The sequence below is a fragment of the Bubalus bubalis genome, chromosome 5 (genome assembly GCF_019923935.1).
Source record: "Bubalus bubalis isolate 160015118507 breed Murrah chromosome 5, NDDB_SH_1, whole genome shotgun sequence".
NCBI lineage: Eukaryota > Metazoa > Chordata > Mammalia > Artiodactyla > Bovidae > Bubalus > Bubalus bubalis.
In genome coordinates, this window is record NC_059161.1 from 61,867,066 (window position 1) to 61,890,016 (window position 22,951).

Sequence of the window (22,951 nt, forward strand, 5' to 3'; positions counted from 1 at the left end):
GATGGTGATTGCAGCCATGAAATTAAAAGACCCTTGCTTCTTGGAAGAAAAGCTGTGACAAACCTAGACAGCATATTAAAAAGCAGAGACTTTACTTTGCCAACAAAGATCCATATAGTCAAAGCTGTGGTTTTTCCAGTAGTCATGTATGGATGTGAGAGTTGGACCATAAAGAAGGCTGGGCACTGAAGAATTGATGCTTTCAAACTTTGGTGTTGGAGAAGACTCTCTAGAGTCCCTTGGATTGCAAGGAGATCAAACCAGCCAATCTTAAAGGAAATCAACCCTGAATATTCATTGGAAGGACTGATGCTGAAGCTCCAATACTTTGGCCACCTGATGCAAAGAATTGACTCATTTGAATGGACCCCAAATCTGGGAAAGATTGAAAGCAGGAAGAGAAGGGTATGACAGAGGATGAGATGGTTGGATAGCATCACCAATTCAATGGACATGAGTTTGAGCAAACTGCGGGAGATGGTGAAGGACAGGGAACCCTCTCATGCTGCAGTCCATGGGGTTACAAAGAGCTGGACATGACTGAGTGACTGAACAACAAAATGAGGTGGAAGTTCTCAACCAAGGGTACACACAGATCCCCCTGGCTGGCCTTAAAAAATACAAATGCCTGTGTCTCACCTGGAAGAATCTGATTATTTGGTTTCGAATATAGCCTGGACATCGGTATTTTTAAAGTGTCAGCAGGTAATTCAGTTCTACAGCCAGCACTGGAAACACGGTTCAAGGTGTTTGACACCAGTGATCAAGTCTCAGATTTAACCAGAAATTCTTATGAGGACTTCCACATCCCAACAGCAACTTGCAAATATAGGATGAAAAAAAGAGAAATGACTGAATAAAAATGATGAACCATTAAAAGAAAGTAATAAAATTAGCAAAGGAAAATCACAGGACAACAAAAATTAAATGAAATGATTCTTGGGAAGAAATAGGAAATTATGGTCGGAGTAACAAAATGTGGAAGGCAAAAGAAAAAAAAAATATTAGCTAAGACAGCTGGAAGAATAGAAGCATGAGACAGGATATTTACCATTCATGAGTTTGGCTACCAGAGGATTAAATGAGATAAATCCCAGTAGTGTGGAGGGTCCAAGGGTTAACAGCCCCACTCAGGTGCAAATGGGCCCCTTTGGGCCACAGAGTCTAGATTCTGTGCCCTCCAAAGGCCAGGGTTCAGAGCACAGAGTTCTTGAAAGTTCATTTTCTCAGCTGGAGCCTCGGGGTAGAAAGCCCTGCAGTTATCAGTCCAGTGCATCTTTGGACTAGTTGCAAAGGGCTCCAATTAACTCTGCGGAGCTCTTGCTGATTTTTCCCCCCAGCCCTGTTAACATGCGAAGCTACTGCCCAGAGAGACAGTCCTGGCATTTCCTTTCAAACCCAGGACTGCTCAGAAAGACCCTTCCCAATCTGATTTGAAATTCTGTCAAGAAGGCGTAGATTCAAGAATCTGCTCATATACTGTTTTTTTCTTTATTTCCTTAAGATGTTTAAATGTAAACTTAATTATTGTCGTAATTAGCACAGCACCTGGCACAGTGCTAGGAAAATAATTGATACACAGAAGATATTTTCTCAGTTTTATTGTTGTATTACATTGAGCTAAACTCTAAAAGAGTTGAATTCCTTCTTCAGATAATAATCAAATTTATTATTTATTGTAGTATAGCTGATAAGCCAATAATAATAATCTTTCAGATGACTTAAATAAATGTATATCACAAAGGAAAAAAAAGTCTTTTTAATTTATAATGCAGTTGATAATATCACTCTTGCTCTGAAAACTGGTTCGGTCCTCATATACAGTAGACATTAGTCTTGTACCTGAAAAAAAAGTGGTTTCCATATTGTAAAATCTCTCATTTCTCTGTCTCTTCCACAGCTAGTAGTAACAATTAGTGAGTCTCAACTCTATTGATCGTAAGGTGTTACTGGATGGTTTATGAAATATAGATTCTTGGGCTCCATGCACAGGATTCTGTGTATTTGGGCTAGGATTGAGAAATCTGCCTTTTACCAAGTGTTACAGTTGGTCCTCTTGCAGAGGTTTATGAACCACACATTAAAAAACCACTGGAGTGAAAGGAAGAGCAGGTGAGCTGGGATCAGTTTCACCTGCTGGGCTTGAATTTGTCCCTGCTTTGTTTGTCCCTGCCACTTGTCCCAACTACATGTGGGCAGAATGATGCTCAGGCAGGTGAATAAATAGAAGTAGTGTAAGTAGGGCCTCTGACCATTAAGGGCAGTGCTTCTGAAACTTGCTAGTGAAAAGGAAGTGAGAATTATTTAGAATCTTGGTAAACTTCAGATTTTGATTCAGTAGGTCTGAGACTGTGGTGAGAGCTACTACATTTCTAACAATCCCAACTCTCTCATCCCCCCACCATGATGCCCATTAGAAAGGCAGAGGGTCCACTATTTATATTCTAAATGCCAAATTCCTGTAAGGGCTAAAGAAGAAAGAGACCAGGGCAATTCAACTTGTGAAACAGAATTGAAATCTTGTAGTGAAGTCTCATCTGTGTATTTCAATTATACACATTTAACTACATACCTTGGAAGTGGGGAAAGCATGAAAAAGAGTGAAAAAACTTTAAAGAATAATCTTACAGGCAAAAGATGCTATCAAATCCTGAAACTGTTAATACCTGTCAGAAGTATATGTGAATAGTTTTAGGGTTTCCCAACTATTGACTCGGAGAAGGCAATGGCACCCCACTCCAGTACTCTTGCCTGGAAAATCCCATGGACGGAGGAGCCTGGTGGGCTGCAATTCATGGGGTCACTAAGAGTCAGACACGACTTCTCTTTCACTTTTCACTTTCATGCATTGGAGAAGGAAATGGCAACCCACTCCAGTGTTCTTGCTTAGAGAATCCCAGGGGGGGAGCCTGGTGGGCTGCCGTCTATGGGGTTGCACAGAGTCGGACACGACTGAAGCGGCTTAGCAGCAGCAGTAGCAGCATCTATTGACTAAAAGGGAAACTCTTTGCTGGGGTGCCTACAAAAGGAATGAAGAACTAAGAGCATTGAGAATTACCGATTCATGAGAAGTTAGAGGCATACACAAAATCAAATGCACTGTACTTTATGGGCCAAGGGCTTCCCAGGTGGCTCTAGTGGTAAAGAACCCCCCTGCCAATGCAGGAGATGTAGGAGACACACGTTTGATTCCTGGCTCAAGAAGATCCCCTGGAGGAAGGCATGGCGACCCACTCCAGTATTCTTGCCTGAAGAATCCCATGGACAGAGGAGCCTGGCAGGCAACAGTCCATGGGATTGCAAAGAGCTGGACCTGACTAAAACAACTTAGCGTGCAAGGAGTTGTCAAAGGGACTTTAAATTATGAGTAATGTTGCCTTCTGTCCAACTTTGGAACTTAACCCCAACCATTAGCCCGTCCATAAGTTAAGATGCTGCTCTTTATGTGTATGTTTATGCACATATACATGTATGCTGCTACTGCTGCTAAGTCACTTCAGTCATGTACGACTCTGTGCAACCCCATAGACGGCAGCCACCAGGCTCCCCCGTCCCTGGGATTCTCCAGGCAAGAACACTAGAGTGGGTTGCCATTTCCTTCTCCAATGCATGAAAGTGAAAAAATAAAGTGAAGTCACTCAGTTGTGTCCAACTCCTAGCGACCCCATGGACTGCAGCCTACCAGGCTCCACCGTCCATGTGATTTTCCAAGCAAGAGTACTGGAGTGGGGTGCCATTGCCTTCTCTGACATACAAGTATATATTATATATAAAATTATCATACCTGAGGAGCCCACAGAGAAATAACTGTAATAAAAACTTCAATGCCATGCAATTTTTTTTTTACTCAACTGAGAAATCTTACCTCACAGTTGTTAAAACTGCATATGGCTGCTCTTTGTTCATCCATTCTATTTTTTCATTAACTCCCAGAAGACAAGTATCTTGTTTTATATTTATTTTAAGTCTTGTTTAGTAACTTGCTGAAAGCAGACAATCAATGCATTTTTATTGAAGGAATGAAGGAATAGATAAAGGAACAAATGCAGGGTTTTGTTACTAACCCTGTAGTTAACATAATGTTACAGTTGTTTTATCATGCTGAGATGAAGTTTCAACTACTGGTTCTGTCTCAGCAGTGTGATAGTTCTCTAATTTTATGAAATAAGATGCAGAACTACCACAAGTTAAATATGTATTCAGAACTTAATATATTCCCAAGAGGGGAAAATATTGGTAGGATGAATAGAATCCAGAATTAGTTCCAAAACTTATACCTCATAATGGAGCTCAAGGGATATATATTTGCAATTAAAAATAATTGAAGTCAGTACTGCCGCAGATCTGATAATGACACAGAGCAGAAACTATTCATTTATTAAAAACAAAAGCATTATCTACTCTGTTCCAGGTTAGTGCTAGATCCTACTGTTAGCATCTGCTTTTTTTCCCCTGATTTTTAAAATTAATGGTAAAATGTATATACGAGCAATACTTTCTCTAAAGTACAATATTAGTACAATAAAGTACAATAAAATACAATAATTCTCTAAAGTACAATGTTTTTAAATATGAGTGTTAAACACTCATACTTAACACTCCCTTAAAAATGAGTGTTTTATGGGGGAAAATCAGTAGAGATAAGTTTTTCATTTTTAGTTAATTTTTCTTGAGAGACAGAGAACCCAAAATAACAGTGACTGCAACAAAATTCAGTTTTGTCTCTCTGGTGATAGATGTTCACAGTCAATGTAGGGAATGATATTAGCAGTTATAGGGACCCACCCTCTTCATCTTTTTGCTAGACAGGACTTTTGCCTCAAGGTCCAAAATGGCTGTTAGAGCATCAGCCATCCAGTCTGATTTCTATCCAGCAGAAAGGAGGAATCATTGAATGAGGATGTACACATTTACCTTAATGATATATTTCAGAGATTATTCCTCTACCTTTGATTACATTCTATGATTAGAACTTAGCCACATGGCTATATCTAGCTACACAGATTGCTGGGAAATTTCCTTATTCAAAGTGGCCATTTACCCAACTAAAAAAGGTCTTTTTATTTTACTAGGGGAAAAAGAGAGTATGTAATGAGAGGGCATTTAGTGGTCTCTGCCACAATAGGCAAACATCAAAGGTAAATTTGAAAAATTCATTTTGATGATATTGTTAATAGATGGATCACTTCTCAGCCTTTCAGCTAAGATCAAATGTAGTATGGGGGCTTTCCAGGTGGTACAGTGGTAAAGAAGCAGCCTGCCGATGCAGGAGACACACAAGAGACTGAGGCTCAGTCTCTGGCTCAGAAAGATCCTCTGGAGTAGGAAATTGCAACTCACTGCAGTATTCTTACCTGAAAAGTTCCATGGACAGAGGAGCCTGGTGGGCTATGGTCCATGGAGTCGCAAAGAGTCAGACATGACTGAGCACACATTAAAATATGCATTTTGAGGAAGTCTTGGTCATTTTTATAGTACTCTATAAATTAATATTTCATATTTATAGTTTATTATAAACTATTTCTTTAAATGTAAATCTTAAAGGAAATTGGTCTGAAAGCATTTCACAGAACAAAAATATGGCTTATGACATAAATAGTAAAAATAGAAATGATGTCATGTTCCTGCTTAGCTAATGTAGAAGAATTTCATCAGGTAATGCAGTGTTGATGAGTTAATAGCTTTCTCTAACTCTCCTGAATATATAATGTGCCTGAACTCCTGGTACATTGTGAAAGCTTCAGATGGGGCTCTCTACAAGTTATTCATTTTATTTTATGCAGTAAGAACTTGCAGTGCAGATTTGGATTTTTTTGATGACATGCTGTACAATGGTTAAAAATGATGGTAATACATCAGTTTTGCTATAGAGTGGTAATCAACTGTGGATGTGGGCCATAGTATCAGCTCAGTTCAGTCACTCAGTCATATCCAATGCGACCCCATGGACTGCGGTACACCAGGCTTCCCTGTCCATCACAACTCCTGGAGCTTACTCAGCTCATGTCCTTCGAGTCAGTGGTACCATCCAACCATCTCATCCTCTGTCGTTCCCTTCTTCTCCTGCCTTCCATCTTTCCCAGCATCAGGGTCTTTTCAAATGAATCATTTCTTTGCATCAGGTGGCCAAAATACTGGAGTTTCTGCTTCAGCATTAGTCCTTCCAATGAATATTTAGGACTGATTTCCTTTAGGATAGACTGGTTGGATCTCCTTGCAGTCCAAGGGAATCTCAAGAGTCTTCTCCACACCACAGTTCAAAAACATCAATTCTTCGGCACTCAGCTTTCTTTATAGTCCAACTCTCACATCCATACATGACTACTAGAAAAACCATAGCTTTGGCAAGACAGACCTTTGTTGGCAAAGTAATGTCTCTGCTTTTTAATATACTATCTAGATCGGTCGTAACTTTCCTTCCAAAGAGCAAGCATCTTTTAATTTCATGGCTGCAGTCACCATCTGCAGTGATTTTGGAGCTCCCAAAAATAAAGTCTCTGTTTCCATTGTTTCCCCATCTATTTGTCATGAAGTGATGGGACTAGATGCCATAATGTTAGTTTTCTGAATGTTGAGTTTTAAGCCAACTGTTTCACTCTCCTCTTTCACTTTCATCAAGAGGCTCTTTAGTTCTTCCTTGCCTTCTGCCGTAAGGATGGTGTCATCTGCATATCTGAGATTATTGATATTTCTCCTAGCAATCTTGATTCCAGCTTGTGCTTCATCCAGCCCGGCCTTTCATCCAGCCTGGCCATAGTATAGTGTTGGATATAATCCTCAAGGTTACTGATCATATTTGATAAAGGAACAAGTTTTTTGTTTTCTAACTTTTATGACCATTTTATATTTGTATTGTATTTGGGATTAATTACAAACTTTATATATATGTGTGTGTATATAATATTATACACAAATAACACACAAATGTATACACACTGATAATAGAGTTTCTTATGAATCAGTTGTGTTTTTTTAAGGATTATAGGCATATACACTTGCTCACTTGGAGGGATAAGCATTCTACTTTCTGTTCATACACAGCATGTTTTAATAATAACTTTGAACCTATTGACACATTTAAGGTATATTTAAATCAAATTCTTACTATACTGTATGCTATTATTTTTAGTAACATATCTTCAACATGCCTTCTTGCAGAACTGGGAGGGGAAGAATAATGATCTTGGTGTCAGAAGACATAGCCTCTGACCTTGAATCTGCTGCTGGACCTAAGTGAGCTTTATACTCTGCCCAACAGCAGCTGCTCTGTACAGCCCGCTCTGTGCAATGGGCTTATCCTATCAGAGGCTTTTACCAGGGGACCTAGGACACTGATCAGTAAGGGACGACTTTCCTTTCTCATTTATTCCTTTTCCTCTGTCTCCTTGCCTGCCTCCCTGCTTAGTCAAGTCTGATATTTTCTTGGAGAGTTCTAATGATGTCAGTGTCAGTCCTTTATGTTAGACAAAGAGTTAAGATGAATGGGTAACTTCAAACCAATTGAAGAATTAGAAAGGAAAAGACAGAGACTCTGCAGTTCTTAATATAAAGGCATTGATTAAAAAATGTGAGGTTAGATGTAAGCCAATTGAGAGAATCTTAATGGGATAATGCTTTGAGATCAGTTAAAATCACTGTTTCAATCATTCCTGAAGACTGAGGTTAAACCCTATATTTTATTTTAAAAAATATAAGAATAAAGAAATTGTTTTCCCTGTTTGTAAGACCAAAGTGTTTAGTCTTTGATCCAAGGTGCTCCCTACTAGAAGTTTTAAACAGAGTCAGAAAATCCATTTGCAGGAAATTAAATATGAAATGTTAGTTTTAGAATTTCCAAAGAGTTCCATTAGGTTTGGGGTAAACGCATTCACTCCACCACCTTTTGGATAAAATAAAAATTAACTTTAATTTTATAAATCTTAGAGATCCTTATTTTTATTTAAAATATTGTCCTAAACAAAACAACAAATGTCAATTTCCTACCAAAAGAAAAGCATCCTGTGTGTGTTTCCAGATCTCCGTTAGACCATTAAATTTTCATCCGTATTTAACAAATTTAACAAATGTTCAGCTTCATAGGGTCATTGTGTCACAATGTCTGTGTTAGAACTTTATTTTCAGAGGTTCCTTTAAGTGGGCAAAAAGCATGGCATGTTGGATTAATTTACTCTCTTTCATCCATCCACTGGTTTGGTTGGCAGCTCAAAACTAATTTTGGAGTGTAAGACACTTAAAAATATTAGGATTTCTCAGCACTATAGCAAAATCTCGAGCCAGAAAAGTCCCCTTCTCTGCTACTTCCCTTCCCCTGGCTGGCTTTCTTTTAAAAATGGGTTCTTCTACTGTGTCCCTGGGTAGCAGTCTCAACTCTGCCTGTGTGGGGTCCCTTACCAGATGGCCCTCTTAATAAATGCCTCGCTCTTCCCCACCCTCACCTTCTTGATCCAAATGTGAAATGCCAGCAAATAAATAAGAGCATTGTACTCTGATGAGTTCTCTTGAGATGGAGGAGAGCCCCGGGGAGGGAAAGCTAGAAATGGCTTTTCTTATTGCTAGACGGCTCCTAATTACTTGGCCAGTAGGTAGAAGACACCGTTTAGACAATAGAGACTTTAAAGGTAAAGAAAGAAAACCAATTCTCCATCTTATTCCAAATGCCTTTGCTAACAGGAAAAATGTGCTTGGATTGTTGGAGTCCGTTTGAAATATTCTGCATGATCTTTGCCTGGGGACCACAGACTTTGGACTCTGGGTATTGACGGCTGTGTGCACATTTCGCCGCCACACTCAGAGTGCAACGGAAATGAGTGGGTAATGAGAACAGAGCAGCCAGTTCTTTAATTGAATTAAAAGCTGGGTGACATCAGTGCAGACACCTGTCCAATTACAGACAGGCCAAGGTGTTTACCATTGCTGCACAAGCGATTCGAAGATGACAGAAATCTTTCCGCCCACAGATTAACATAATGAAGGGGAACAGAGTACAGTGGATACAGGCCAAACACCTAGGTTGGCAGCTGAGGGGGGCTGGTAAGGGGGTGTCAGCTCCGGGATGTAAACAGAAACAGAGTCTCTTTTCTTCTCCAAACTGTGATGGGCTTTGAAAAGGATGCCATTTTGCTTTATATCTCAGGCTTGGATTCCAGGCCGAGCATTTATACTTGTCTGCATCGAGTCAGAGGAGTTAATCATAAAATCTCAACGTCAAAGCCGACTCCTCTGCTGTTTTCCTGCTTCTCAGCATACAGAGTTTTATTAGAGGCACAAAAGCTTGTCCAGCTGGTGTCAGCTCCACAGTGATTTTCTCTTAGTCAGGCTGCCTTCAGTTTTGAATATTTCTTGTCAGCTCCTTAGAAACTTGAGGTTTGAGCACAGGAAACAAAGTGTCGGAAATATAACGGATGAGTCAAAAGAAACAGCGTCTGTTCCTTTGCGGGCACCTGGGAAAGGGTAGGATGGGAGTGGGCATCTCTTATAGTAAAGGAGACAGCTTTGAGCTGAGAAGATGAAATGTCTTGATTTTTTTGTCAAACATCAAGGGTCCACCTTTGGTAAAACATTGCAATAACTGCTAGAAAAGAGGACAAGGAAAGTAAAAAGACACACCCTCTGCATTCACGAAGTTCCCCCAAATCATTGCAAGGGGCTTCTAAATTGTTCTCCAGGAGAAGGTTTTTCTGCTCTGCTAGGTGGAAATCCTCAGAACACAGAGTCTGGAACCATGCGCACTAGGGTCTTAAATTCCCTCCTGTGATGCGCTGTCTCTACTTATATCAAGTTCCTGCCCCTGCTCTTTCAGCCAGGGCTTCCTGCACCCGCTGGGGTCCACAGGACTGTCATTCAAAGGGAATATACTTACTTAACTTCAAACTCCCTTGGTGTGGCCCGTCAGGATTTCTCAATGTTAAGCATTAATGCAAAATGCATTATCGCTTAGCGCTGAGAGTCCTGGCCCTGCTGGTGCCAATGGTTTTAATCCAGATACCAAGACTCCTGTGTTTCATGGGATCCTAACACTTTTAAGACATCAATAATGCTTCCTATATGCTTATGGAATGTTTTGTCAGCTCACCCTCTTCCATTATCAAAAGAGACTGGCAGGTTTCCTGACATGGTTGGGACCATTTTTGATTTCACAGAGTTTTGTGGCTGGAAAAGAATCTGAGAGGTCATCTGAACTGCCTCCAGGTAGAAACAGTCTAAGATTCAAAGGGAAAAAAAAGACTCCTCTGTGATGTCTGCTGGAGACAGAGGTTCATATCCAAACCAGTCTTAAGTTGTCATTGTCAGGATATACTTCTTTATTTTTAACCCCCTAAGTGTCATCAAGGAGACTATCCCACTTTATCTTACTGGGTTTTCTGTGGACGTAGAATATATGTCATATTTTTCTCTCTAGGATTCCTTTATAAACATATCACTGTAAATGTTTTTCAATATTCTTTTAAATATAATACTGAAATGTATTTTCAATGATTTTCTTGTCGTCTCTTTGTCTTTAACTAAATATAGCGTGCTTAATTTCTCAGTCATGTCCAACTATTTGTGACCCCATGGACCATAGCCCACCAAGCTCCTCTGTCCATGGGGATTCTCCAGGCAAGAGTATTGGAGTGGGTTGCCATACCCTCTTCCAGGGGATCTTCCCAACCCAGGGATCTAACCCAGGTCTCCCACATTACAGGCAGATTCTTTATTGACTGAGCCACCAGGGAAGCTTATAGATCTCCTATCATTTTGGACTGGGAGGTCTGGATCTGAATTTTATAAATGTCCTTGCCCACTTGGCATGTGTGCAAGCATTCTGCTTTATGTACTTAATCTATGTATTATTGTTATCATTAGAGTTCTTCTAGTTCTAATATTTTCTTAGATTAGAAACTTTGTAAAGATCAGTTGTGTTCTGTAGCACTTTTCCTAGAGGCATATAGAAGGAGAGTTGATAAATACCCTTGTATGTGTGTATGTGTGCATTTTAACTAATTTTTATTGGTGTGTAGTTGATTTACAATGTTGTGTTAGTTTCTGCTGTACAGCCAAGTGAATCAGGTGCATACACGTATATTCACTCATTTTTAGATTCTTTTCCCATGTAGGTCATTACTAGTATTAAGTAGAGTTTGTTTTCTACATCTGTGACTCTATTTCTGCTTTTTAAATAAGTTCATTTGTACCATATTTAAAAATCTCATATATAAGTGATATTATATGATATGTGTCTTTCTCTCTCTGACTTACTTTCACTCAGTATGGCAGACTCTAGGTCTGCCCATATCACTACAAATGGCATTTTTTCATTCTTTATATGGCTCAGTAATATAAGTATCTTTTGATGATGATACTTTGTTGCAGCAGTACTGCTTTTTTTTTTTCTGGGGAGTATATAATCTAAGGATGATTCTGACACTTAAAGGAATGCCATTTGGCCAATCACTTTGGTCTGTAGGGATATGTTTAAGAAAGGCTACCTTGACTAATCTTGGAAAGATTATTCTTTAGTAATAGCAGAAGTTTTTATAATCATCAACTTTAATCCATCCTGATAAACTCTCCATACTGAGAAACAGAATATAGAGACCGCATGCCCCAACAACAGGATGACTTTGTCATTATTCTGATTTAGAAAGGACCACTTGGCTAACCAGCCCCTTCTCCTACCCCAGCCTAATTGTAATCTGACAAGAGAGAAAATATTCATTATATTGCTCTTCTTACTGAAATGGATAAAACTAACCTGTATTTAGGGGAAATTATTCCAAAGGTTTGACAAACTTTGTCTCTAAGACACAACATTATAAGCAATATCCCCACTGCAAATAGGAAAGAAATGCCACCTTAGCCTCTCAAAGTACGGCATGTTTTTTTGAAAGTGATTTGCAAGCCACCCAAAACTTTCTACCTGTGATTTGAAGTTGGCCAAAGCCAAAACATCAGCTTTCTTCTCTGTTTTCTATTTTGCGGCTCTCATTTCTCAGTGTTTATTATTGTTTCACCTGCCTGGAGATAGGAAATGTGAGCCCTTTGATAAATGGCTTGAAAGATGATCTAGTTTCTCTCCAGCATCTTTCTTTAAGAATCCTGGGACTTTTCTATGAAATACAATTTGGTAAACTTCTCTACCAAAGCAAAAAGCTGAAAAATGCAAGTTTTTTGAGAGAAGTATTGCCTGTTTTTTAAGGTCCTAAAGTTCTAAGGGGGAAGAAATTAGCAAAGGAATTTCATGATACACATATATACACAAAAGGACTCCTTTAGTAAAGGCAAGAAAGATTGAATAAAACACTGAAGACCATTTAGTGAATGCAAACTTAGTATCGGTTTGACATGATCTTTCTTAAAGTCTCCACTAATACCTGTCTTGTTAAGTTGATATAACTGTCACAGTTCCAACACTGCACTTCACCTATGATTTGAAAAGAAATAATGTCTCAGGGTAAATATTTTGCAATATAAGGGAGCTGTTTTTTATGTTTCCCAATTATAATATTATCTAGATGAACAATACGATGTCATACTAAAGATTTCAGAGTACCAAACTGTATGCAACCACAATGTCTTTTGGAACACAATATACCTTTGCCCCAGCTAAGTCAGGGCCACCTGTGAGAGGCAGTGCAAGCTAGGTTGTTCAGTGATGACCAGGAGAAACTAATCTCATGTCACAAAGCATTTTCTTGTTCACCATAGTAGTAAAACTTTCACTTTCTGGGGCTGATTCATTTCTTGTTAGTATGGCATTATACTAATTCAGATTAGCAATTTATCTTTAGACTTGCAGTAGATTTGAACTTGGCAATAGCAAAGATGAGACAAATGCCAAAGATTTTCAAAGGATAAAAAGGCTAGGATTTATCTTACAAGGATACCTTAGTTTTGAACTCAGGATTTACAGTTGATGATGGAGGCATTAAGAGTACGGAAAATGGTAATACTGTATATATGGTTGTCCCAATCTCCTAATTTATCCCTCCCCTGCTTTTTCACCTTTGGTATCTGTGTGGTTGTTTTCTAAATCTGTGAATCTGTTTTGTAAATAAGTTCATTTGTACCATTTTTTAAAGATTGCATGTCTAAGTGATACTATATGTTATTTGTCTTTCTCTGTCTGACTTCATATAGTATAATAATCTCTAGATCCATCCATGATTAACATACATCACTAAGTCACTTCAGTCGTGTCCAACTCCGTGTGATCCCATAGACGGCAGCCCACCATCTATGGGATGGCTGGGGCATCCCTGGGATTCTCCAGGCAAGAACACTGGAGTGGGTTGCCATTTCCTTCTCCAATGCATGAAAGTGAAAGTGAAGTTGCTCAGTCATGTCCAACCATCAGGGATCCCATGGACTGCAGCCTAACAGGCTCCTCCATCCATGGGATTTTCCAGGCAAGAGTACTGGAGTGGGTGCCATTGCCTTCTCCTAATATATACATAGTATTATATATAAAATAAATAAGTAATTAGGACTTACTATATTGCACAGGGGACTCTACTCAATATTGTGTAATAAACTATATGGGAAAAGAATCTAAAAAAGAGTGGATAGATGTATATATATAACTGATTCACTTTGCTGTACACCTGAAATTAACAAAACATTGTAAGTAAACTATACTATACTCCAATAAAAATATTTTTAAAAAAGAAATGGGAAAGATGAAGCTTGCAAATAGTTTTGGCTATCAGGTCTGGATTGGGGCAGGTTGAGAGTGAAATGTTATTCGTATTTGAATATCTAGATAGGATACATGTCTTGTGAGTAGAAATGAAGAACTAGAGCTTGGAGGAGAGATGTGAAGTCTACAGATATAGCTACGACATGAGGCTTAATGAACTAACAAAGGCAGGTGTTCAGAAGAAGAGAGAAGTCTATGCACCCAACTTTGGAAAAAAAAAAAAAAAAGCTATCTAAGGGACTGTGAAAGGAAGATGAGCTGGCCAAAGAAAGCAAGGAGCTTTAATTTAGAACTCCTAGGAAAGAATTCAGTGGCCGAAAGGGTGGCTGAGGGAGGCAAAGTCCAATAAGTAGTCTCAGGATCAAATAAGGATAGAAGGGTTACTTGGTCTAGTGTGGAAGGGATCACTAGTGACCTTTAAAAGGCAGGAAGTCAAGAAATACCTGGACTAACAGTCAAATTTGCCTTGGAGAACAGAATGAAGAGGGCAAAGGCTAATAGAGTTTTGCCAAGAGAATGCACTAGGCATAGCAAACACCTTCTTTCAACAACACAAGAGAAGACTCTACACATGGACATCACCAGATGGTCAATAATGAAATCAGATTGATTATATTCTTTGTGGCCAAAAATGGAGAAGTTGTATACAGTCAGAAAAAACAAGACCAGAAGCTGATTGTGGCTCAGATCATGAACTCCTTATTGCCAAATTCAGACTTAAATTAAAGTAAGTAGGGAAAACCACTAGACCACTCAGGTATGACCTAAATCAAATCCCTTACTACTATACAGAAGAAGTGACAAATAGATTCAAGGGATTAGATCTGGTAGACAGAGTGCCTGAAGAACTATGACGGAGGTTCGTGACATTGTACAGGAGGCAGTGACCAAGACCATCCCCAAGAAAAAGAAATGCAAAATGGAAAAATGGTTGTCAGAGGAGGCCTTACAAATAGCTGTGAAAAGAAGGGAAGCGAAAAGCAAAGGAGAAAAGGAAAGATATACCCATTTGAATGCAGAGTTCCAAAGAATAGCAAGGAGAGATAAGAAAGCCTTCCTCAGTGATCAGTACAAAGAAATGGAGGAAAAGAATAGAATGGGAAAGACTAGAGATCTCTTCAGAAAATTAGAGATACCAAAGGAGAATTTCATGCAAATATGGGCAAAATAAAGGACAGAAAAGAAGCAGAAGATATTAAGAAGAGGTGGCAAGAATACACAGAAGAACTGTACAAAAGGATCTTCATGACCCAGATAATCACGATGGTGTGATCACTCACCTAGGGCCAGACATTCTGGAATGCAAAGTCAAGTGGGCCTTAGGAAGCATCACTGCAAACAAAGCTAGTGAAGGTGATGGAATTCCAGCTGAGCTATTTCAAATCCTAAAAGATGATGCTGTGAAAGTGCTGCACTCAATATGCCAGCAAATTTAGAAAACTCAGCAGTGGCCACAGGACTGGAAAAGGTCAGTTTTCATTCCAATCCCAAAGAAAGACAATGCTAAAGAATGTTCAAACTACCACACAATTGCACTCATCTCACACACTAGTTAAGTAATGCTCAAAATTCTCCAAGCCAGGCTTCAACAGTACATGAACCGTGAACTTCCTGATGTTCAAACTGGTTTTAGAAAAGGCAGAGGAACCAGAGATCAAATTGCCAACATCCGTTCGATCATCAAAAAGCAAGAAAAAAGTTCCAGAAAAACATATATTTCTGCTTTATTGACTATGCCAAAGCCTTTGAACTGGGTGGATCACAACAAACTGTGGAAAATTCTGAAAGAGATGGGAATACCAGACCACCTGACCTGCCTCCTGAGAGATCTGTATGCAGGTCAGAAAGCAACAGTTAGAACTGGACATGGAACAACAGACTGGTTCCAAGTCAGGAAAGGAGTACGTCAAGGCTGTATGTTGTCACCCTGCTTATTTAACTTATATGCAGAGTACATCATGAGAAATGCTGAATTGGAAGAAGCACAAGCTGGAATCAAGATTGCCAGGAGATATATCAATAACCTCAGATATGCAGATTATACCACACTTATAGCAGAAAGTGAAGAACAACTAAAGAGTCTCTTGATGAAAGTGAAAGACAAGAGTGAAAAAGTTGGCTTAAAACTCAACATTCAGAAAACTAAGAACATGGCATCCTGTACCATCACTTCATGGCAAATAGATGGGGAAACAGTGACAGACTTTATTTTGAAGGGGCTCCAAAATTACTGCAGATGTTGACTTCAGCCATGAAATTAAAAGACATTTTCTCCTTGGAAGAAAAGTTATGACCAACCTGGACAGCATATTAAAAAGCAGAGACATTAAAACTATGGTTTTTCCAGTAGTCACGTATGGATGTGAGAGTTGTACTATAAAGAACGCTGAGCACCGAAGAATTGATGCTTTTGAACTGTGGTGCTGGAGAAGACTCTTGAGAGCCCCTTCGACAGCAAGGAGATCTAACCAATCCATCCTAAAGGAAATCAGTCCTGAATATTCATTGGAAGGGCTCATGCTGAAACTGAAACTCTAATACTTTGGCCTCCTGATGTGTAGAACTGATTAATTTGAAAAGACCCCAATGCTGGGAAAGATTGAAGGCAGGAGGAGAAGGGGATGACAGAGGATGAGATGGTTGGATGACATCACCGACTCAATGGACTTGCGTTTGAGTAATCTCTGGGAGTTGGTGATGGACAGGGAAGCCTGGTGTGCTGTAGTCCATTGGGTTGCAGAGTCAGACATGACTGAGGACTGAATTGATCTGAACTGAGTGATCTTTAAAAGATAAAAATCAGTGTTTAATAGCAGAGGGCAGGCAGAAACTGGATTACAGTGACAACATAGCTTTGGCTGTCATGGCATTGTGCTAGAATTCTCTCCTATGTCTCTGTATTGAGAACATTATATTCCTAAGCTTATTGAATCCTGATAGTAACACTTTGAGATCTCATAGCCCCATGATACTGTATTATTCCTGTGAGACCTCTCATCCACGACAGGTGCTGTTATTATCTATCTGCAGTGCCTTAGAAGACTAAGGCACAGAAATCTGATCAACCTGCCCAAACCCATACCATAAACCAGTGGTAGAATTGGCATCTGGACCCAAGCACTCTTTCCTGAGCATCATTGCTCTTAATCCCCAAATCCCTACATGTTGAAGATGCAGATGTATGCTGGAAGCCTTCCTTTAAATCTTTTGGAGGAGGAGAAATAATCTCTTTAAAAAAGTGTTTAGACTGTGGGTCATGATCTGGGAGATTCAAGGAGAAATGACAGTCACAGTGGCAGGAGTGAGGGAAAGCAGAGACAATGTGAAGGTGTTTTGAAATCAGAGCTGCATTTGGCATGAGATGGTCACACGCGTTGTGTGTCACTTTGCTGGCTTGCTGACTTCTTGGCCCCGGGCGAGGATCGTGGTGCCAAGTGCAGCCAAGAGGGTTGCGTGGCCCAGGGCAATGCTTGGGGAGCTGCTAGATTCAAGACTTACAGGCAGCACTGGGGACCCAGGGCTAGTGTGAAGGGCCAGAGCAAACAGTGACTGTGGTCTTTACTTTATCCTGGTCTTTGCTCTTTTAATATCTTTATCCTTTCTATCAGGGAAAGGGAATAGGCAAGCATGCATTTTAAAATTTGTTGTTGAATGACGAAAGCCATCAGCTGTCACATTAAAACAATCAAAGTTTCCCCAATGAAAGGATACCATGAGTAGAACCATCTTTTTGTAAGAATGATGACAATCCATGTGATTGGGGATAAAAACAGCTCTAAAAGCCACAGCAAAAAACATGGGTGAGCAAATACACAAATGATATTTTTGATACTTCTTTAATTCAGGGGATTAACTAAATAAAGAGCTTCTGTCTTGGTTACAAACACCAGTAAACAAAATGTGCTTTCATTTCTGCAGGCACCTTTAATTGCCAAACAAATCTTACATATCCACCACCAAATCAGGTTAATTCAACACTTCTATGGGCAATGCTTCTGTTTAAGGCAGGTGTCTTAATTAAATAAACTAATAATTTTGCAAGGAGAAGTACAAAAGCATAATTATCTAATTGTTCAACTGTGTTGATTTGCATATTCCTTTTAGCTGCAACATGAATAAATAGTTTGTATACATGTATCCTACTGTTAAAATAATGAAATCACTCTTGGGAGTAGCATCTCCTAACATGTGTTAATAGATGTCACTTAAGATGGAATCTCTAGCTAAACACTGTTGAAAAATGCGAGGTAAAAGAAAATGAAGTAGTTTTGTTTATCCAGGAGAACTAGGATCCCAAAATGGGATGGTGGCTGTCTTTACTACCAGATACACTGGGTTCTGCTCTGTGAACTATATGTGGAACTCCCCATTTTTTCAGGAGAAACATCTCAGGGCATTAGCGTCCTGAGAAGCACGTTGGGGAAAATGCTATTTAAAACTGTCTTAGCAAGAAGTTGGTCTCACAATTTTTTTTTCACTAGTCGCTGCATTCTACAATCAACACATGGACAGGGAAATGGATTTAAGAAGCATATGCTTTTGTTTTTTATCCTCTGTGTCTCTACCTTTTTATCTCACACACATATACACACACAATACTCTTCATGGCTTATGGTATATATGCAAACCTCTCTTTGTCCCCTTTTATTACAGGCATATTGACAGGCTTGCTACCCTTCAAAAACTATGCAGTAACCCTAGCTGCTTGCACTTTGGCTGGCTGTACCGAGAGCTTGCATGCATTGAACATCTCTACTCCACAAGAAGGTAAAGTAATTTCAAAGGTCTTGACTTCCACATTTCAGTCATGAATAATAAAATAGGAGAAGAGCTAAATACTGCAAGGCCATTTGCTAGAAAACCCCAACCTAATTTGATGACAAAGTGCATTGCCAGGCCATAATTGCTCCATTTTTTGGGGGGGTGCGAAAATGAATCAAACTCCATACCCTTTAATGACATGCATCTTTAATAGCGGTAATGCAGATTAATGGGCTTTTTAATTGCTGTTACATTGTTCATGCAAGAGCCTTGTCATTAATATGAAGCATCTGAAAGATTAATGAAAGCTTCCTCATTTTACTATGGCTCAGAAGTAAATCTAGAGACAGTCTGACTAAAAAGAATTGATTGTATGGCACAGTATGAAATTGAGAATCAAACGGTTGATTTCCATGGTCTCTTTTAACTGCTAAACACCAGCACGGGTAACAATTATTTCAGTGTGATGGAACCTCCAAACGCCAATCAAGGCATTATTAATCATGGCCTGGCTCCTTCCGATTCAAGTCTCACTTTTGTTGTATGTGGAGCTTGCAAACTGTTGGCATAAATTAATGTTTCAGAAAGCTTACATTAGGAAGGCAGTGGGAAAGAGAAAATATTTTAGCACTCCAAAGTGAAAGCTTTGCTCAAGCATCAGAACACATCTCTTCAAGAAATAACAGCGCTCAAAACATTTAAAGCTTTGTTACTTCGTATTTCTCTCTCCGAGATAAGACGGGTTACACATTTCTCTTACTGTCTAGCTGTAAAGTTATTCAGGAGATTTAAAAGGTTGATCTTTAGGGGAAAAGAGTCCCCAGTGTCTCTCTATTTCAGTATCCATCCATTCCCTTTCCCCACTTTGCTTCCCCCCCACCCCATCCCACCTCTTTTAAATCCTTAAAGAACCACTCACAGAAAAGATGTGTAAGGAAAGACAATGGTCCATCTGATATAACCAGGACAGAAGACAGAAGTTTGTAAAACCCTTCTTGTGACCCTTTGTTCTTCATGCCTTGCACCTGACTTCACCAGAACCCTCTCACCCAGACTACCGCATTGGTGACCCGTGTTCTGTGGTCTCTCAACATTCGCGCCATCTGGTCTACCAGTGCTAGCGCTTTTTCTTAGTGTGTCTTTGTTTCTGCTGAGGCACATATAATCATCCCCTTTTCTAATTACTTCTATCAACTCCAATATGGCACAGGTCATCCTATATCGCACTGTTTTCTCTTCATCCAATACATTCTCTGACCAGGTTTTACCTGAAAGAAAGAAAGTGAAGTTGCTCAGTCGTGTCTGACTCTTTGCGACCCCATGGACAGTAGCCTGCACCAGGCTCCTCTGTCCATGGAATTTTCTAGGCAACAGTACTGGAGTGGGTTGCCATTTCCTTCTCCTGGTACCCTCCAAATCTACTTCACAACTTGACCCCAGAGGGATTCCTCCTCCTCCAGTTCACCATTTCCTTCTTGTTATTTCCCAATTTCTAGATTTTTCTTAAATTTATTGCCGACTTACCAAGCTATAGCTATGGTTAGGATCATTTTCTAAGAGATTTTTTTTTAGTTTCTGACACTCCAATTTATTGGAAATGGACAGACACCCTTTATTTAAAAAAGTTCACAATATAGTTTTCATGTATAATAAATTTAATTTATGCCATGCTTTATATTTATGGCTGCATATAGGTTTTTTATATAAATTATGGGCCACCTAGCATTGTTCCTGTTAGATCAAAAGCTCCTTGAGGGTAGGGATTCTGTTTAGTTTGCTTTGAAAGGCATAATCCCAAGTAAAGATTATGGGTTAGTAATACTATTGATGAAGCAACACAAGCATCAGTCAAGTGAACTAATGTAAAATATAAATACTCACCATTTTTGGTTGATGCAAATTTTCATAAATTCAAGACAAGTATTTAGTACTAAAGCAATTACTAATAAGATGCCCATGAATCAGGGACATTTCCATGCATGGGATGTCAAGTTTATTCCATGATTTATTGGTTTGGGTCTGAAAAGTGCTTGGGGCTGGTGCACTGGGACGACCCAGAGGGATGGAATGGGGAGGGAGGAGGGAGGAGGGTTCAGGATGGGGAACACATGTATACCTGTGGCGGATTCATTTTGATATTTGGCAAAACTAATACAGTTATGTAAAGTTTAAAAATAAAATAAAATTAAAAAAAAATAAATTAGAAATGTAAACTAAAATTATAATCAAGAAGTCTTTTTATTTTTCCCACAGCCCCACAACAGGTTCAGCCACCAGTAGCCAAATCCCTTCCCCATTCTTTGTTACTCTCCTGGAATCCACCCCAAAAAGCTAATGGTATTATAACTCAGTACTCTTTATATATGGATGGGATGCTAATCTACTCAGGCAATGAAGAGAACTACACAGTCACAGGTAAGACTTCTGTAGGTATTAGTAAGTAGTTTTAGTCTCTATTAAAGTATATGTACTTCCAAACTAATAAATGTAAGATAACTATAAACTATAATTTATAGCTATCTGAGAGTGCAGATTTAAAAGTTGGGTTACTTGGGTTTGCCTCCTGTTAAATCACTCAACTTCCAAGATCTTTGTGGTTACATTGCACTGTCGGTGAAGCCAAAGCTTGAAAAATGGAAAAGGGCTTGTCTTGACTTCCTTCCCCCAAGGTTGTCTTACTGTGTCTTCTCTACTGTCGACCCTGTTTCTTTCCTGAATCCTTCTACTAACATACCTTTACTCAGAGGGGTGCAGAGGGGGCTTTGGAAATGTATCAACACAAAGAGCTCAGCATATGATTCCTCTGCCTCCTATTGATCACAGGGTTGAAGCTGGGACCCAGTGTGGTCCCCAGCCGCACTCACAGCGCAATGATGACGTCATGTCAGTTGAACTGAGGCAGTGACGTCATTTCAAACAAATACCACTGACACATGTTAACCCCCTTAAAACCCTCATGAATGTGGAATAATCTTCAGACTCAGAAGTGTGACTCAGTGTGGCCTGAATTTTAGACCATTTGGGAAGAAACATAGTATTATCTGCCCATGTCATATTATAAAGTGTCAGGACACTTGAGAAGAGGAAATTGCTCAAAACCTTCTGAAACATAAGAGGTCTATATTATGTATGTTGTCTGGCATCTGAATCATGTTTATACTTGTATGGTAATTATAGCCTCATATATTGTGATATTTTAGATACTGTATGTGACTACTAGGTGAGACATCATTAATAAAATATGGATTGATGGAAAACTGAGGTGTGAGAGATATTAAAAGTCTTCATGAAAGGTCACAACAAGTTAGAGTCAGAGACAGGATTAATTTTTAATGAATTCACTCCTTCACATTAGTACCAGGTACTAAGGTTGTATGGAGAAGGGCATGACAACCCACTCTAGTATTCTTGCCTGAAGAATCCCATGGACAGAGGAGCTTGGTGGGCTACAGTCCACAGGGTCGCAAAGAGTCAAACATGACTGAAGTGCCTTAGCACCATGTTATAGATGCCTCAACTATAAGAAACTGGGGTATTTTTACAGTGTTCATAACCATCTTTTCTAGTTACAATGAGAATGGCTTCTTTAATGGTTTTCATCCTTTAGGTAGAATTTTTAAAAAATTTTTATTGGAGTATAGATGCTTTACAGTGTTGTACAGTTAAATGATCCAGTTATATGTACACATATATCCCCTCTATTTTGGATTTCCTTCCCATTTAGGTTAGCACTGAGTAGCGTTCTCTGTGTTATACAGTGGGTTCTCATTAGTTATCTATCTTATACAAAGTTTCAATATTGTGTATATATCAATTCCAATCTCCCAATTCATCTCACTACCTCACCTTCCTCCCCCTGATGTCCATAATTTGTTACTTCTGTCTCTGTATTTATTTCTTCTTTGCAAATAGTTTCATCTGTACCATTTTTCTTGATTTCATATATATGCATTAATATGCAATATTTGTTTTTCTCTTTCTGACTAACTTCACTGTCTGTGAGATCCTTGTGTCTGTAAATGGCGCAGTCTCATTCCTTTATAGCTGAGTGATATTCTGGTGTATATATGTACCACATCTTCTTTATCCATTCCTCTGTCGACAGACATTTAGGTTGCTTCCATGTTAGGGCTATTGTAAATAGTGCTGCAATGAACATTGGAGTGCTTGTATCTTTCTTAAGTTATGATTTTCTCCAGGTATATATGCCAGGAGTGGAATTGCTGGGTCATTTAGTAGTTCTATACTTAGTTTTTTATGGAAACTCCACACTGTTCTCCTTAGTGGCTGCACCAATTTGCATTCTTACCAATAACGTAGGAGAGTTTCCTTTTGTCCACGCCCTCTTTAGCATTTATTGTTTGTAGATTTTTTTGATGAAGGCCTTTCTCTGATAAGACTCATAATATTTTTTTCCTAATTCCTCCAGGCATCTTACAAGCACCTATATTACTTGTTACTTTTATCTCCAAATGTCAGAAGATACAAAGCACAGTAGGAATGCAATTTAAT

The 22,951-nt window shown here is 39.2% G+C and overlaps 1 protein-coding gene across 1 annotated transcript in view; it reads left to right on the forward strand.

Annotated features, from left to right (window-relative positions):
- USH2A (usherin) overlaps nt 1–22,951 on the forward strand; it is a 940,802-nt gene that overhangs the window by 438,210 nt on the left and 479,641 nt on the right. The window contains exons 33-34 of the mRNA XM_044943197.2: nt 18,332–18,445; nt 20,693–20,854. Of these exons, the coding sequence (XP_044799132.2) occupies nt 18,332–18,445; nt 20,693–20,854 (276 nt within the window). The remainder of the gene's footprint in view (nt 1–18,331; nt 18,446–20,692; nt 20,855–22,951) is intronic.